At 37.2% G+C, this 18,213-nt stretch overlaps 1 protein-coding gene across 11 annotated transcripts in view; it reads right to left on the bottom strand.

The window, feature by feature from the left end:
• lrrfip2 (leucine rich repeat (in FLII) interacting protein 2) overlaps positions 1-8,445 on the bottom strand; it is a 28,902-nt gene extending 20,457 nt beyond the window's left edge. For 4 of the 11 annotated variants that reach the window (XM_032553282.1, XM_032553284.1, XM_032553283.1 and 1 more), the window contains exons 1-2: positions 8,257-8,440; positions 4,794-4,949 (exon numbers count right to left, since the gene is read on the bottom strand). In XM_032553282.1, coding sequence (XP_032409173.1) covers positions 4,794-4,883 — 90 coding nt within the window. In that variant the 5' untranslated portion in view covers positions 4,884-4,949; positions 8,257-8,440. Of the gene's footprint in view, positions 1-4,793; positions 4,950-8,256 lie in introns of all 11 variants that reach the window. The other 7 variants (XM_032553279.1, XM_032553278.1, XM_032553280.1 and 4 more) reach the window with 4 other exon arrangements.
• Between the last annotated feature and the right edge of the window lie 9,768 nt (positions 8,446-18,213).

The raw sequence follows: 18,213 nt of genomic DNA, 5'->3' as shown, positions 1-18,213 counted from the left end.
TCAGAGGACCTGAAGGGGACAGGTTGTGGTTAAAGTTGATGAAACTACTGAAAAAAAGAAAAAAAAAATCAATAGTTTTTCTGGAACGCTGCAGTATTGGTGACCAGAGAGGAGCTTCCAAAGTTCAACTTTAGAACCTGGGAATGTCATTTGTTTGTCAAACGTGTTTTTGTATCACATCAGATATAAATGTGAGATTTCCAGCATTAAAGGAGGCAAAATAAACTATTTCTCTGTTTGCGTAGCTATGATTTATTCACACCTGCTATTATTAAATTTTAACCAAACCATGAGCTCGTTTCTCACATTAGCCCAGACTGTCTGTGCAGGTGTGGATACACTCAACCAAACCCCGGTGTGGACCAAACAACCAGACCGAGATAAAATTTTTAAGGTGGTCTCAATTCACTTTCAATTTGGTATGAATACAGACCAGCCTTGATCCAACAAACTACATGAAATACACGTCCTTTTGGACTTCATGAGCCACCAAAGTTGTGTATTTATGGTAAAAATGAGTCCTTCGGTGTTGGTAATGGTACGACTTAACAAGAACTTTGTCAAAGTAAGTTTGTTTTCACATCCATGTTTTGTCCCGCTCCATTAGTTCTTGGAGGAATGATTAACATCTGAATGGCTTTGTATACAACATGAAAGCAAACTGCACCAAACTAAAAAAAACCACAAATAATTAAAGTCCGATTTTGGTCTGAACACAACAAGCAGGCCAAATTACTTTTCTGGTGTGAATATACCTTTAAAAATGTCAAAATTTTTATTTAAACTCTATGATTTAAGGTCAACCTACCTAATAAGCATTCATAAGCCAGTTTTCAGTATCAAACTACACCAAGATGAAACATTTATGTTAAATATTTACACCATTTATAGCTCCAAGTCACTTGAAATGCCTGTCCCTGGTTGGGCTTTTTCTTATTTCAAACTAAATATCTAAAAGGTTTAAAATGATGGAAAGAATAAAGGAAAGGTCACCATGATTGTTTAACTACATTGATAAATGCTTTGGTTTTAAATCTAAATTGACGCCAGTCAGAATGCACCAATATTATCAATATCAGCAATCGATACTGCTATTTTGTCTGCCAACTAATATTTACTCATATTTGTTTCTCTATACATCTGACACAGAATAAAAATGACCACACAGCTAAAACTGCTTCCCTGCTTCAGTCAAACTACCCATAATGCTTTGCTGCATCACCATCACATCACATCACCAAACAAACACCATATGACCCAGCCTCTCCCCTTTTAAATTAGTCTGAAAACCAATAATTTAGCAAGTGCTTATTTTAGATTTTGGCTCATTGCTGTATCAAAATAATCAATGTTACTTTTGTAACTATAATAAATAATTCTTATATTATTTTTGCAGTAGAATGAATATTTGTCTTCTCTGTTTTAAATCTAATCTCTTGCATCATGTGAAACATTTATTTTGCTTAATTTCTGAGAACCTCATAACTACTCATGTTTTTGCATTATAAAATCTGAGGTAATGCAAAGATTAAAAAGTGCAAGTGCAGAACTGAGTGCAGGAGAAGGCCGCCTGGAGTCAGAGACAGCTGGCTGTGTGCTCTGCACCTGTTGATCTGTCTGACAGGACGACCTGCTCTCTGTCTCTGTCCTATCTATAGCCCGACCCGGCCCGGCCCGGCCCGGCTGCCCCGTGGCCACGCCGCGGCCCTGAGAGGGTAACCTGAGCAGGACGGCCTCAGCAGCACGGCACACCTCCAACACTCAGCTAATAACCGCTCAGCAACCTGTCCGGCGTGCCGCTATCAGCTTCTCAATTAGCAACAAGCTCCCGATGACGAGTAATAATCCACATTTTATTTTTCATATAATCTAAGCAAAGCAATAATTATTCTGTGTTTGAAGTTTAGAAAGAGATCAGAAAAGTATAAACAACAAATGACTGTCTGCAGGCTAATGCAGATCCATGCTAAAACATCCTGATTTCACCTGTAAATACTGAGTTTTAGATATTTGTTTATCCAACTAAATCATAACTTTGTCTTGCTTTTAATAATTAATGGTTGCAGATTTGCTAGAAATCTGTTTTATTTTCAGGTTTGTAGCCGTCATGTTATGTTGCAGCTCTGCTCTCCTGACATGACAAATGACTCCAAATCAAGTCCTTGAGTATTTCTTCTGCTCAATTTGTAATCTTACCTTTAACAAATACTGCTTCAAAAAATAATTTATAAAATAAGAACTTAACTGAAAAAGCATTTAACATGTATATCCAAATTTCATTATTAGTTTTCATTTAGTAACAGATTTCATCTATTTTTAATGGGGTTGGGACTTTAACCCCGTTAATTAGGATTCATTAATAATATAGATTTTAATGCATAAAATTTTTTAAGGTTATTAATCACATTCTTTTAAAATAAAGTTTCCAGCTATGAATCTATTGGTTGAATAACATCAATAATAAATTAAAAGCAATAAATATCTTGATTTTGAGCTCGTATGTCTCACTGTTCAATCATTTAGCAGTAATTGGGTTTTTTTTAATTAAAATGGTTGCTTATTTTGTTGCTATATAGTTTGATTAAAATGTGATTTATTAACAACACATCCAGGAATTAACTTGATAAATTGTAAATGAGTCTGACTATTTTAAAGTATTTAAATAATATGCTTTGTTTTATGTTTGCTTTTCCAATTTTATTGAAATCATTAATGTAAAAATGTGGCGCTTCTTTCCTTTAAAAGAAAGGCTGATTTTCTTGGGGATTAAATAAACCTGAGTTTATAATCTTTAATCTGAAGACTAAACTCACTCTGGAGAGAAAGTGTTTCACTTTCCTTTGTGAAAAAAGGCCTTTTGATCTGCCTATAAAATCCACTGCATTCACGTAAAGACACTCCCTCCAAGCAACGAGGGAAGAAAATACCTGCTATCACTGCCAACCAGCGCGCCCCTTAGATCCTAATCTCAGACAACAGGTAATCATTGTGGAGCTCCAGCCAAGGCTGGGTTTGTTAGCAAGCTGCTGGCATTCAAACCCTGACAGCCAAGAAGTAACCCAAGGTGCCTCAGAATGCGGCCGGTGACGCTGCAGGCTCAAATTCACCGTCATCCCCAGCAGCAGCAGCAGCGGCGCATGCCAGGCCCAGACATGCGGCCTGCATGGTCAGCTAACGACCAGGCACAAACTGCACTCTGTGGGGTTTGTTTCTGTTTAGTTTTCTAAGTGATAAGCGTTTCTCTGACCCCCTGAACTTGCTGGACGGTTGATCTAATCTTTGCTTTGCTGCACAAAGAGATTCAGATTTAGGAGCGGACTGGGAGGGCCGGGTGACTCATGTTTCTATGATTGGCCTGCGCAACTATAAAGAGAGCAAACGGAGCCGAGCGCTGCCTGTAGCTTTTAAACTTCCCAGACTGACTTCGAACAAAACAAGGCAAACACCTGAGATTTATCCTGAATTTATATGGTTTTTATAAAGCCAGGAAATCCATGGGTTTACTCTGGTCTTTACAGAAAGCCTGGCCCGGGTTCTTTTCTTTAATGAGACAAAACGTCAGAACCTGACTATGGAAAAAGCCAAAGGCATGAAGGAGCTGGAGTGGAAATCATCCCGACATGTCTTTACAGGCCAGGCAGCGCGTTCTCCTTCAGGTGGCTTTCTTCTACCAAACAAAAATACTTCCCAGTAAGCTTCAGACCAGCTGTTCAGAACCCGGCCCACTCTGACCACAGCAAATATTAACCAGCAGAACCAGAACGGCCACATGTGGACACAAAGCTTCAAATTGGCGAAACTGGCTCTTAAACCAGAGTGCTGGGTGGAAAGTTTTACAAAGCTCAACGCTGAAACGCCACATGTAAACAATGCTGACTCAGCACAGAGGTGGTCAAGTCGCCTTTTCCAGCTTCGCAGCTCAAAATGGACGGACTGGTTCCGAAACTCTCAAACCCATGCTGTAGTAATTTTATGTTTCATAAACTTTGAAAGCTATTTAAAGTAGTTTTCAATATTCTGCTAAGTTTACTGTACTAAATATGGTTTACAATATAAACAATCAAAGTCAGGGTTCAGAACTGGTCCAAACATAAACCACAATCAAAATAAATGGAAATGAGTCGAAATGCAAACAACAAAAATAATGCGCAGTTAAATGATTCATAAGATTTTACAACTTTATATTCATAATTCATAAAAACACATTTTTATCCTTTTAAGCATAAAAAAAAGTTTGTTTATGGACATGAAATGTCAGCTGAGGGTGTGAAAGTTAAGATCCACAGTGGAGAAAATCTGGAGAAATTACAGCTTGATTTTTTTCTAAAAGTTTCTACTCAAATATTTTCTGTTTTTTACAATATTCTTAAAAATTTATCCTAAAGGAGTCATGAAAACTGTTATATATTTCCAAATTAATGTTCGTTAAATCACAAATGTTTTGACAAAACATTTTACATGACGATATTTGATGATTAATAACTAAAGCTCCATGTCTGATACATGCTTAAATTATAAATCAAAGAATTGTGTGTTCTGTTACTTTAAATCATTTTATCACTCTTTAGATTCTGATTTAATTCAACACCTTCAGTTTGAAAGGTTTCCCTTTAATGAGTCATAATAAAAGTTTCTGCTGTTCAAATCGATGCTTTTCCATTTTGAATGAGGCAGCGTAAAAGCTTGAGTTAAAACAGGAACATTTTAGTTGGATTAAATCACATTTGCATCGACTGATGGGTGGAATAATTGACGTCAGGTACATTAAAGGACTCTTCCTCAGGCGACCTTACCTCCCGAGCGATGCTGCTCAGAGCCTCGTCCTCTGCTGAGAACCGATCTTTTAAAGGAGCTCGTTTTCTACCAGCGCCTTGTGTCCCCATTTTAGCGCAGCAGCTGAGATTTCACCAAAGTGTAAAACTGGAAAGAAAAGGCAACGCTGAAAATACCTGAAAGACAAACAGAGAAAACAATGTAAACAATGGGAACAGGGAGACTAAACCAGCAAGTTGGAGGTAAAGTTTCACTGTTTGTGGAAAACACTGTAATTAACCATATTATGACCACTAAAGTCCTGATTAGATTCCTCTGAGGAGTTTTGTCCTGTTGTGATTATCTCTGATGTTGCATCTTAAAAACATTCTTTGATTTCAGAAGTGGCTCTCGAGACCCAAATGTGTTGATTTATGACCCCCAGAAAGCCCCTGTGCCATGCTTTGGGAACCCCTGTTGCATTGTCAATTCTGGCCTGATCAGATTTTTTAGAAATCTTTAATTTTGGCAAATTCTGATTTCTTCAATATAAATACACAAGAATAGCATTAAAAACTAATTCACCACCCTTTCCTAGCATAAGTAGTGATTTCTGTAGGTTGCTGAGGAAACATTAAGCCGTATATATGAGAGAGAAGCAGCTTTTTAACAATTTTTACTGTCTCAAATACAAAAAACAATGACAGAGTTGATATCTTAAACATTTATTGTGGCTACCATTATGACTTTAATTCAATTTAATTCTCAAATCTGTGATTTCATATATCATTTAAAGAGTTAAACTTAACATAGATCAAAATTTACATTTTGCATCATTGGATTGTCAATGTAATCAACATACTAGTAAATACTGTGATTTATACAGACATGAAACAGAAAAAAGTGCTGAAAGCTCTATTATAGAGAAGTTTCCTTTGATTGTTATTAAACTGAAAAAAGTGCATAAAAGTGGTTGCTGGTGCATTTACAGACCAAAAATGGAGGGAGGTCCTGCTTTTGATGATTTAATGAATAGAAATAAAAAACTAATCAGACTTCTCAGCATTTGACGAAGTGATTAAATTAAAGCCAATCAAGAGAAAATTAGCTGATAAACTGTGCATCTTCAAACAAGTGTCATCATCTTGTTCTGTTCAGGATTAATCTTTGTTGTATATTTGGTGACATGTTTTAAACGGTAGCCTTTGTGTAACTGTTTCTGCATGATCACAAAAACATGGAAGGGCTATTACACAGGAGCAGATGACATAAATTCAGCCAAAGGTTTTGAATTCAGGTCTAAATCTGTCTTTTGTTGGAGGAGTCACCAGTTTCCTGGATGTTTAGGTAGGTGGCTAGGAGTCATGTAACAAACACATGAATGCCAGAATGTGGGTTTTCAGACCTGAACGCCACAATAGAACAGGATGAGCTGCAGTGCTTGTCCTTAATGTGGGCGGTCATGATGTTATGGCTGTCTGGTGGATTTTATATCTACATTTAACTGTAAATGCAACAAACCATTCAACCCTCACAAACGTATGGGTCCCATTAGGGTTTGTGATCAACGACTGCGGCTTACGTAAACCTCTTTTAATGAGACTTCAGCAGCTTCATGGAAACATTACATTCAAACAACTGGTAAATTATTCATTTGAGATGGCTAGCGCAGCAGATTGTTTACCGACAAACCTGCATTAAGCAGACCTATACGGGCCCAGACCTGGGAGTTCTGCCCACACTGGTCAATACAGAATCCAAATTTAAACATGATGAGTGAGTGAGGCCACATCCCAATACTCTGTTCATATTCTTCATAATATCAGAGTAAGTGTTGAAAATATTGCAGGATTGTTTGGAGTGAAGTGTTTAGTTGATTGTCCTGAATTCACTTTGCATAGCAATAAGATATTCAACCTGTTGCTATGACTGCAATTACCAGCAGCCCAGAAATAATATTTAGAGGTTATTACTCAATATTTTGGGAATGATTGGATTTAGAGTGTAATTTATTTCATCAAAAGTGAATTTTTCACCATAATATCTCAAAAGTCTCTAGTGACTCTGGGACCTTAATTTACAAATGAAATGCAAAATTTATTTTCATCTCTGCAACAGACCAGTCCAGTTCTCCCTAACTGAGGCATGATGCTTCTGACACTATCTGTATTTCTACTGACAAAACTGAAATAACAAAAATAATTTACTTGGAATGGAAACGAGGCAAAGTAAATAAAAACTAACATAACAATAACAAGTTTTTGTTTTATTCAGCGTTATCAAAATCAGTGTGTTTTTCTGGTTCTGGAGTGGCTGTCCCATATTACTGATACATCCGTGCATAAAAAACTGACTCCAGCTGCAGTCCACCTTATTGTGAATCTGCCCTCAACTCTTGAATGGATTTGCTTCACAAATCTTTTTAAGCTGCAGTTATCCATGCTGCTCATCCACCTTTTTTACCACATGTTTTCCTTCCACTCAACCTTCCATTAACATGCTTGGACAGAGCACTCTTTATTGGCAGCTTCTGTAGCAAAGCTGGAAAACAAATTAGTTGACTTCGGCATGATTCTGAAGGACATACAGTAATATTTCTGCATTATTATCCTCAAAAATAAACAAAAACAAACTGCATGTAATAAATCTATACAAATTTCGTTTTTTGCATTGAAATGACCGAAATGCATTAACTTTTCGATTGTATTCCAATTTATTGACACCCGCCTGTAGTTACTCATGTTGCCCTTTAAGAAATGAATTATTGGACGATTATCTAATGCATTCATCTGTACATCAACAATGACTGAGGCTGCCTGCTGCAGACAAAATACCCCCTGAGTCAATGGACCCAGAGAGAGCTATGCGCTCTCCGTTAAAATATTTCATGATCTAATTCCTTTGGATCGAAAACTCGAAGCTACAAGTCGAAAACTTAGCGGGCAACCAGAAGAAGAATGAATTAAAACCACTCCAATATATCATTTGTAACAGTTTCAAATGACTGTTAATGATAGGAAAAGTGCCGAAATATACTTTATTGAACGATAATCAGCTGGGTTCAATTGAACCATTCAGAAACACACTGGCTAACACAACATTACTCTTTCTACACATACTTATCCTTGTAAATAATACTCAGTAATAACCTTAGCTTGATTTACTCTTTGGTTAAAGAGATAACAATTAGCGCCTGTTGGTCTTAACGTGCTTGGCCACAGCACGTTAAGAGCTAACTGGAACGGCTAACTAGCATTCCTTACCCCTGGAATTAACCATAAACTTTCCAATTTAAACTCTTTCTGTGTGTATAAGAAACCCAACGCTTTACTGACCGAGAATCCCTCCGATAACAACGACAATCCACCATTAGAAACACTTCAGCTACAGAAATAAATAGCTGGGTGGTTCACAAAGTTAGCAGCAAAGCTAACCTCGACTCTCCTGAGACACACAGAGCAAACTGGGACTCATTTTTTCCAAACCGAAAATGTATAAGTTTACCTTCGCGACACCTTTAAGCAAAGCAGTTATTCTCCCAGGGTTTCTGTCCTCTATCTGCCGGTGCGTTTGGGCAGAGCCATTCGGGTTTACTTCACAGAATGGGAGTGTTTTTGTCCACTCTGACAGCTGTCATCAGTCCGCCTTTCTTTCCTCTGCTCTCCTTCAGTTTTCACTGGCGAGCTGAACAAGGTCCCGGATGTTAGGGAAAATTTAGGGTGTGATGCTGCCTTCAGGTGCAGCCGGGAAATCCCAATTCTTAAACCGGTTTTGGTGACATTCTTTTTCCTCTTATTTTCTATTTATTTTTTAAAAATTATTTATTTATTTTTTTTACAATAATAAATAGCTGTAGTATTTTTGGAAATGCTAAGTAATTATGCAAATGCTTTTTATTGCAATCGAAATACATATTTTACTTTCCAATAACATTACCGCAAACAGAAACCTACAAGAAATGAAAAAGATAAAAATTTCCCAACCAAAAAAGGGATTAAAAATAGACAGAGGAAAGATTATCCTGCCTTAAGTTATTTTTAGATATTAAAATAGGATAAGATTTTGCAGTTGGCCTAAAAGTTGTGAAAGCTCATAGATGTACTACCAAATTGATTACTGACCATGTTTTATTATAAACCTTTCCATTGACAAGTTAAAAACACAAACAAAACAAACCGAATTAATACAGAAATATATAATAAATAATATTCAAATTTCTGACAGTGGTAAGAACAGAAGATATAGACCAATCAAGTAGCATCAGCTTTTTCATGTCTCCACTTTTTTTCTGTTTTTTTTTTTTTTTTTTTTTTACAAACAACATTATCAAAATCAAAGCTGCAACATCTTTCTTGTATATTTTGTTAAAAAAATTCTCTAAGGAATTCTAACTGAATATAAAGACAAGCTCAATATAGAAAATAATTGAAATAAAACATTTGAAAATAATAATGTTTGCAAATAATATTATAGAAAGCAGAAAACCCAAAACATTTCTCTTATTGTGAAGTGGAAGGAAAACTATGCAGAAGTGGTAGTAAATAAAAACTTGAACTCAGGTAGGAGTAACTTATTATAACTTACAGAGTAAATGTCAGCATAAAATCTGATTTAATTGGGAAAAGTATGCAATCTGAAATTATAAATCCAGGTGTAATTTTGCTATTTTAAAAAATAATATTAAAAAGTAGGTAAAATTTATAACAAAATAAAAAATTCAGGGAGACAAGAAAATAACAGAACAGTGAAGTTGTTTACAAACAAGAGGTCTCACTTTGACATCAATTTTGTAGGTTTGTTTCCGTGTCTGGTGCACTTCTGGTTAAATCATTCTTGTATATTTAAAGAAGTTACTCAAGTAAATGTTATTGAGTAGATGTAACTAGTTACTACCTCCCTAATTTCACAAGCGATAACATGATGCTATGCATATCCTGTCCACAAGAAGGCAGTGTTGAATAAAGATGCTCATTCTCTGAACAGACAGAGGCGCCTCAAAAAATGTTAACATGGTAAAAAAGTTAAAGATTTTTTGTCACTCTTTCCAGAAAAATGAAACAAAAATATTATATTGAATAACTACACGTGGAGGGAAATATTTTACTCCTGCATTTCTTGTAATTTTGTTGATATTGTCTTACAGAGAACAAAACCCCAAATTTAGCGTCAACAAATATTGAAGTTATTCTAGCTTTTTGAGCTGTACTTGTTTATGCAAACACTTTTTAAAGAGTAAACCACGTTTTACAAAGGATAAAATGACAGACCTGTACCTTAAAATGATAAGGTGGTAAAGATAATAACATTCATGTCATTTCACATTCTGTTTATTAGAGATTATGGTGAATATGTATAATCTCTGCTATACTGCTGAACTATGAGCACAGAAAACATGATCAAAGGTAAAGAGGTTTTTGTTGTGAGACCTCCAGTACCTGTATGGTAATTTTGCGATTAACCCCATTACACTGCACATGTGCAAACACTCGTCTTCACAACCTCTTTTTCCTCATCGCAGAAATCTAATGCTAATGACTGTTTTGTCTCTGATCGCCCTTCTCTGCTTCTGCTTGGCATTATGCAGACAGGATTTACAGGAGCCTTAACCTTAAGACGTCGTCAGCCCCTCTGTCTCCATGCCATCACCTCCCATTACTTTTTTATGCAGTCATCACTCCAAACATGCCAATTAAGCATAATTTACAGCCAAAAATGATGCAGAGATCATATCTAAACAAAAGGGAAAACCAAGAAAAAACCCAATCCATCATCCTGATGATCAGAATTAAACTGCATCTAAGCTAAACACAGTTACAGAATGAGCTACTGTGCGACTTTGGGCTGGGATTTTAGTAAACACTGATTGTGCGTGTAGTTAGACAAGCTTGAGGTGGAGGCAGTGGAGAAAAACAAAGGGCCTGCAGGCGTCCAGACAGTGCTCAAGTGTATTTGCCTAGTTTTATGGCCCTTTTAACTCCCAAACACTCGACTTGTTTTCTTTGGGACAGACAGTTGAGTACTCAGCTGCAGCAGATCTGAACGTCACCCAGCCTGTCTCTAGTCATTTCTGTCCTCAGTGTCCTCACCAGTGTGCATGCAAGAGGAGGGATTTATGTAATTTTACATGGCAGGTTCTACTAGTTTGGTGAGCAGTGCTTAGTAGTGCGTCCCGCTGTGCCAACAGGACTGGATGAATTGTTAACTGGTCTGTCTTTAAGCTTGACCGTCCACTGAAAGGGGTAGAAAGCCGCAGAGCCTCAACTGGTAATTACCCCATAGAGGGCAATGCTTCTCCCTCTTTCCATCTCCTCTGGAGCCTTTTGAAGATGCTCCATAGGGAGCTGGTGGTAATCAGGACACATGACTCATTGATTACATCTCTGCCGTCTTCCAGGAACACAGCTCAAAGAGGGGACACAGCAGGGGGAGGGGGTCTCCTGTGCAGACAGGCCAGAGTTACAGATGCAGGATGGACACAAAGACCCAGGCCTCAAAAACATTTTGGATCCCATAAACAGTCACATGTGCATTGTTCCTCTCCGTAAGTGGCTATTCATTGGTGTTAGGAGTCAAGAGGAGCATGCATATTTTAGGGGGGAGGGCATGGGTGTGCAGGTTTCTCCCTCCTCAGAGCGACCATTAGGAGCCAGAGTGCACCTGGTGCAGAGCTCGATGAATACAGAAGCATACATTTCTGTCCCTCACAAAATCTACTGCAACTTCAATATACATCAGGGTCAATGTAAGATGATTTTTATGGTATGTTTGTATGTTTCTACATTGGAAAACAAAAAAAATATTCACAACAAATACACAACATTAAAAATGTAAGCTTCAGAATGAAATAAGAAAACAAATGCTAATATGGAAATTTAAATCTAATAAAAACAGAAATAAACTGAAAACATAATCTTTGACCTTTTCTGGAAAACTGCAGTAAACAATTAAATTATTCAGATTTAAAGGAAATAACAATTTCTTCAAATCCCAGGTTGCCAGGACATTGATTCCAGAGATGAAGGGCACAGAAACTAAACGCTGCCAATTAATCGTTAGAGTGATTAATTGAGTTAATTTTGATTAATCGATTATTGAAATAGTCTTTAATTTAGTAATTGCTTAATCATCATTAAGATATTGAACTTTGTTGTTTCATAAGCAAAAAAGTTTATGAAACAGCCAAATAAATTAGTGATTTAGAATTTATCTGATGAAAAAAAACTAATATTGGGGAAGTTAAGGGTGTTCTTCAACGTTAGCTAAAGTGCTAATCTGCTAAGCTAAAATATAGCTCCTGTATTAGCAGATTAGTGAAAGTGTGCCAACTACTGTCTAATAAACCTTTGAAAGAATAAATTACATTACATATAGATTTATTTGATCTATTAATAAAATAACTTGTAATAGTAATTGGTTGCTTTGGATTTTATTTAGGGGTAAAAAGTAAAAGAACATGAAAACATTCCACACCTTTTATATATTTATGTTTGTTCATATAAAATGTAAAAACCATGCAGTGCTTTTCTTTCACTTCACAATTATTCATTAGTTTGTGTTGATCTGTCACATAAAATCTCAGTAAAATACACTAAGGTTTGTATTTATGATGTGATGAAATATAAAAAAGTAAAAATTTTGGATGAGAACATTTGCTGAACAGATTCCATTCAGAACAGAGATCATGATGTGGTTGAGCTTTTCTCTGTTTAGTAGAGAGCTACGGTCTCACAGGACACTTCATTTGGCTTTTACAGAGACATCTCTGAGTAATGGAGTGGCCAAAGTAAGTAGACCATAAACCACCATAAAGATGTCTTTTGATGTTCCTGGATTTGCACTCTGGACACCTGTGGGGTTGAAGTGGACGAACAGAGATCATTGGGTCATCACATGTCAACATGGTGAATTAAAGCCTGAGGTAACGCTCCGGACACTGAAGCCTTACTCTGACTGACAGCTTTGTTAAAAAGGAAAAGTTTCAGGTTATTTTTAAAATTTCTCGTAGGGTGACCTGCAGCTCCACACGCAAACACAAATTAATCACGCAGCTGTCATGGGTGATATATGCTTCTCGGCTGCTGTTTGTACTGAATTGTCCTTTGGCAGTCATGCATCGTAGTTGTCTTGGTCTTTCTCAGGTCTGTGACTCATCCACTTTCCTGTCCCTTTACACAGAGCATTAGCAATGTTGGGTGTGTTGTTCAGGCCTGTTCAGACGGCAAAAAATAAGAGGCAGGGGAGCGTGGAGCTGCAGACAAGCTACATACACTCACACACACGCACATCTTTGTTGATAGCCACGCCGGAACAACGATAACAGGAAAAGAGCCTGGAGCAGAGAAAGTTAAAATGCCGGTGAAGCAATTCTGTCCACTTACTTAGGATTTGAAGAAAGGGCTCACAGTGTCTTTATCCTATCAGGGGTTGTGACCTTTTATGCTGCAGAACATATGTCAGCATGCTTCCCCTGGTTGTTAGTCTCCACTCCCGTTGTTTTCTGTTGACTGATAACATTTGAAGCACTTAAAGTCAGCATTTCTGTGCAAAAAGCAAATCATAAATAAGGCAGCTGACACGCTGAAAGCTATGGACACCTTGTGGATTTTCTTTCCTGCAGGATTTCAAACTGCATGAGGTGCCAAACATTCAAGGGGGTCCATATAATTCTTTATTTGTTTGTGTTTAGCATCTTCTTGCCTCCTGGCCTGTATAAAGAGAACGAGTGGACTAATCAGGGTCTTTTGAAGGGTGGGCTGGGCTTGTTTGTCAAGTGGCATTTGGTGAAAGGGTGTTAGAGGAAAAGTTTCTCACACCATGAGTTAGAGCCTTAACACCAGGACTCATTCAGACGTGTTGTGTTTGTGTGGAAAGAGGAACTCGTTTTGCCACTCTCTGCTTTGTGCTGGGATGAAAAAGTTGATCCGTACCCAGACGCTATTATTCAGCTTTTCAGTTCTGTTTCTGAATCAGTTGTAAACATTTTTGTTTTGACAACTTAATGGACATAATTATATGATGAGAACCTGCTCTTTAGGATATAATGAGAATAATTAAGCTGCTCAGCCTGTAATCAGAAGAAAAACAATGCCATAGCAACTAAACGTCTTTTATAGTGAAAATCAATATTTATGGAAATGGAAACAAGCTAATAGCTTTGCAAAAGCCTAAAACCTTTTCACATTTTGTCAGGTTGCAGTCATAGCGTTTTGTGTCCAGTGGAGCCCCAGCAGTTATCTGTATCACAGGGGTAGAGATAAAAAGCGTGCATCTCTTTCAGGTGATGCACCAACATCCCATATAATAGTTCCTACCTGGAAACTTCCACAATAAATGTCCTAATGACACAAAAACATACATAATGCAAAACAAAAATAAAACATTTTGCATTATGTATGTATGTGAAACTCGTAACATTCCCAAAATGCATCTGGTGTATTTTGGCCCCAAGTATTCCACTGTAAAAAGACATTTTATTAAGTTCTCATACAGCTTAAAGTTTCAGATCATTAATTTCATTCTGAAACTAAAAAAAGATTCAATCTATCAAATGTTTGATACAAACAGACTTTTACTTTGTGTCTTCAACCTCTTCCATATGTAAAGGTAGCTGCATGAAAGACCTTTTAGGAGTCACGCGATAGACTCATAGTCGTTCATTTTATCATGACTGAGGCCTTTTGAGAGAAACAATTTGATGTAAAGTCAGATTAAATGAGCACAGGATTGATGGCTCTCTCTACTGGCGGCCCAATAAATTATTTTTCTCGTGTGTATAAGCAAGTAAAAGCACTAAGCTTCCTCTCAGTTCACACGACATTTGCTTTTCAGAATTTACTTAGCAATAAAGCTGGGAGGACAAGGTCTGAAGAGCCAAACAACAAGGCAGGGAGATAAATCCTGGACAGTGAAGAAGCATTGGGTTGGAATAAAGACTCTCGTTAGGCCATGGAGTCATCCAGAGATGAAGGATGGAGCGCTGCAGGGAGTTTCAGTGTCAGCATAGCTTCATAATGTGTCAGAGAGCTGGTGACTCTTTGAACTCTTTCTTTCTCTGATATCGCTTTAATCTGACATAGGTCTCATTTTTATATAGCTTAATTGTGTGTTTAATTTTACTTTTTCAATTATAAAAAAATACAGTAGAATATTGATCCATCAGTTTGTGACCTTAAGTTTAAGTGCATTTGGGTTTTGCTGAAGGAAAATGATCCAAAGTTGTTGCCACCAAATGTAGAACAACCAGTTACCAGCTTAGGGTGCAATTACTTTTTCACATTTCAGTAATAAATGCAATCATTTGAAAAATGCATTTTGTATTTATCCTAGTTATTATTGTCTATTACAATTTATCTGATTATATATAAAAAAACAAAAAATAAAGAAATCTGTAAGAGGACAAATACTTTTCAGTGTGCTATTAGTGTGCATGAGACACTTTCCATACTGAACACCTTAACCGTTCAGTATGGAAAATGAATGTGAAGAGCAAAGTTTTCCAGGACGCACATTGAAATAGAGCTGGATATTGCAGAAAACAGCTGCAGGAGGTGGTGCACCACTAATAATCCTCCTGTATGAAACAAGTTGCTTCCTGATGAAAAAGAGAGTTTAAGTGAGTACTTTTTATTAAGTTTTGTATTTTGCTACTTTTTCTAGTCAGTCTCAATATTGTGTATATTTGTGCATAAAAACAATAACAGACTATTTAAATGAATGGGTAACATTGAATGGAAAACAATGATTTCATTTAATGAAAATCATGGTTTTAATGTTCATTAAAAGACATAATGTGCCATTAAAGTTTGAGTTGAAACACCAGAAGTCTGCTTTAGTCTCTGCCCATGTTAGATGAGCATAAGCTTCCACCGCCATGTTGAAATAATCTTGATTTAAGATGACTAGAGTAAGATAACAAGTCCTCATAATGTTTTACATTGACACACTTTGAAACTACAAACTATTCCTTTAGGTCAAATGCCAAAATTAGCATGCTAGCCATATATCGGATGCTTAATGAATGTGTTTACAACTTTACCATGGTATAATCCATCAACTGACATCATAAAGTAACAGAGAAAAACATCCATTCTTTGGTGATCTGGGGTTAACAATAAGTGATTGATGAAAGTCTTTTCCCCTACCACACCTGCATCCTCAATGCATGGTGGATTTACAGTAGTTCATTGCTAAGACATAACTAAGGTCTTTGTAAAATCACCCTTTATGCGAAAACGTTACTTTTACTTTCTTTCCACTGAAGCAGGTCAATCAGAAATGTATGCTTCGTCTCAAGCATAAATTTTGGTTTAAATATTGCAAATGTGCAGCGAAAGTTAAAATTAGGTTTCCTAGTCTTGTATTAAGAGCTTTGTGAGGTTATTGTCTGGTAAACATCAGTCCAAACATGAGAAAAAACCCCATTTCTTTAATAGTTTGACCTTCTGCATCCAGACCAGATTAAAACTGAAAAAGCAACTGATGATGTTTCTCTGAATGCTGTTGTGTTAATATTGCACATTGCAACTTTGCATTGCAAACAAATGCAGCATATAATTTGCAGTGGGGCACTGCATGGAAATACTGAAGTATCAAATAGCAGGAAAACTATTTTTAAGTGTAAGATAAAAGAGAAATGACACAACATTAAGTGTTTTCCTGGACTGTTTTTTTTCTTTTTCTGCAAGGATTCACTTCACAGTACCCTCCATGTTTACTGGCACCACTGTTAAAGATGTGTAAAAATCCTTAAAACGATTAGTCTGTAATGTATCCATGTCTTAATTAAAAACAAACCACATCTTGTTTTTCTTTGTGTGTAGTAATAATGTGTCATAGAGGCCTGTTTCTCTCAGCCACGCCTAAAATGAAAAAGACAAGCAAACATGACAGTCAAGTCAGGGTGTGTTGATTATAATAAGTCAGAAAATGGCTATAAAAAATAGTTACTCATCTAAATTTAAATAAATCTACGGCTGGAGGTGGAACTGAGCTTAACAAGGACACATTTATCTAAACACCAAACACATTAAGGAGGACGGTGAGGAAGGTTTAAAATCTCCACAGCTCACTTTTAGAGAGCTGCAGCAAAGAGTGTCATCTTGGGGTCACCAAGTCTCCATGGCAACCGTTAGAAGCTACCTAGATCCCAACTACTTGTTTGCCAGGAACGAGCCTTTTCTTTCCTACCAATTCAAGCATTAAAGTTTGGAGTCTTATTGTTACTAAAACCTTAACTGAAACTGTTCTGGTAGAATGAGAATGAAAACTTCTTCCAGCAAACATTTCAATCACTTTGCTGCAAAGATGCCCGAGTTTCTAAACTGCTTCTGGCTGTTCATTAATCACCAGTTGAGCCAGGCGTGTCCAATGCAAATGTGTGCTCCTAAAAATAAAGCCAGCATTGAAGAAACTGAGGAAGTGTGGACTAGACCTAAGCAGGGTTAATAAACGTGCATGAACATTTAAACAGTAAAATCCAAACACCATCTGCTGCTGAAGAAACAAGCATGGAAAGAAATGATGTGTACAACATGTTGTAGGATCTTTTCACACCAAATAGTCCGGTAGACTTGGTTTGATTGGGGACCAAAATTGCAACATCTGTTACATTTTCTGACGGCACAATGTCAAACCAACCAAACCCTTTGAGAAAGCTGTTCCCCTCCCCACCTGTGGTGGCGCTGCACCATGAACCACTGTCTGAAGAAGACACTGAGCTCAACTTCCTTCTTTACAAAATGTGAACAAAAATGGAGTAGTAGCATTTCTCTTTTGTCAGTGTCAAAAAACATAAACCCTTTCTCTTGCTAGCATTAGACATGTACATTTGTTTTGGTTGTATTTACCCAGAATGCCCTGCACCAGACACCACTCCTGCTTTTGGAGCAGTCTGCACATTCACACCTCCCCAAACAAACCAGACTTTCTAGGCAAACAAACCAGAGTTAGATTAAAGTGGACTAAGCAGAGGTGGTGTTTAATGATCACCTTCACATCCTCTCTATAAACACCATTAGCAAGGCCATAGACGATGGCACAGCCCAACCTGCAGCCTGGAAACAAGCTCGTCTTTGTGCAGAGAATACGTCTGCAGATCTTTAAAACAACTTGGCTGCAGCACCATCCACAAAATATGTTGATGGAAACAGTCATAGACATGAAACACATGTGGACTGGACATCTGAACTCCCATAATCCCCTCAGCACTCCTCTACAGTTCCCTGGAGAGTCGCTCTGTCACCAGCACCAGAATAGAACTGGTACTAACGGGTATTAAACTACCGAGCCAGATGGCAGCTGAATATATTATTGGGTGTTGTCAGACTAAAATAGGTTAGACTGCTGTTTCTGAGCCTTGCTTAGATCCTTCTATAAATACAGCCAGGTTTTCTCAGTTGAGTAATCCAATCATGGTCCAGTTGTGAGTTTATCCTCTGCTTCAGAAAGTACCAAATATTGAGC

The sequence above is a fragment of the Xiphophorus hellerii genome, chromosome 22, assembly GCF_003331165.1.
Source record: "Xiphophorus hellerii strain 12219 chromosome 22, Xiphophorus_hellerii-4.1, whole genome shotgun sequence".
NCBI lineage: Eukaryota > Metazoa > Chordata > Actinopteri > Cyprinodontiformes > Poeciliidae > Xiphophorus > Xiphophorus hellerii.
Note: the sequence above shows the minus strand (reverse complement) of the source record. Positions and strands in the feature narration are given on the sequence as shown.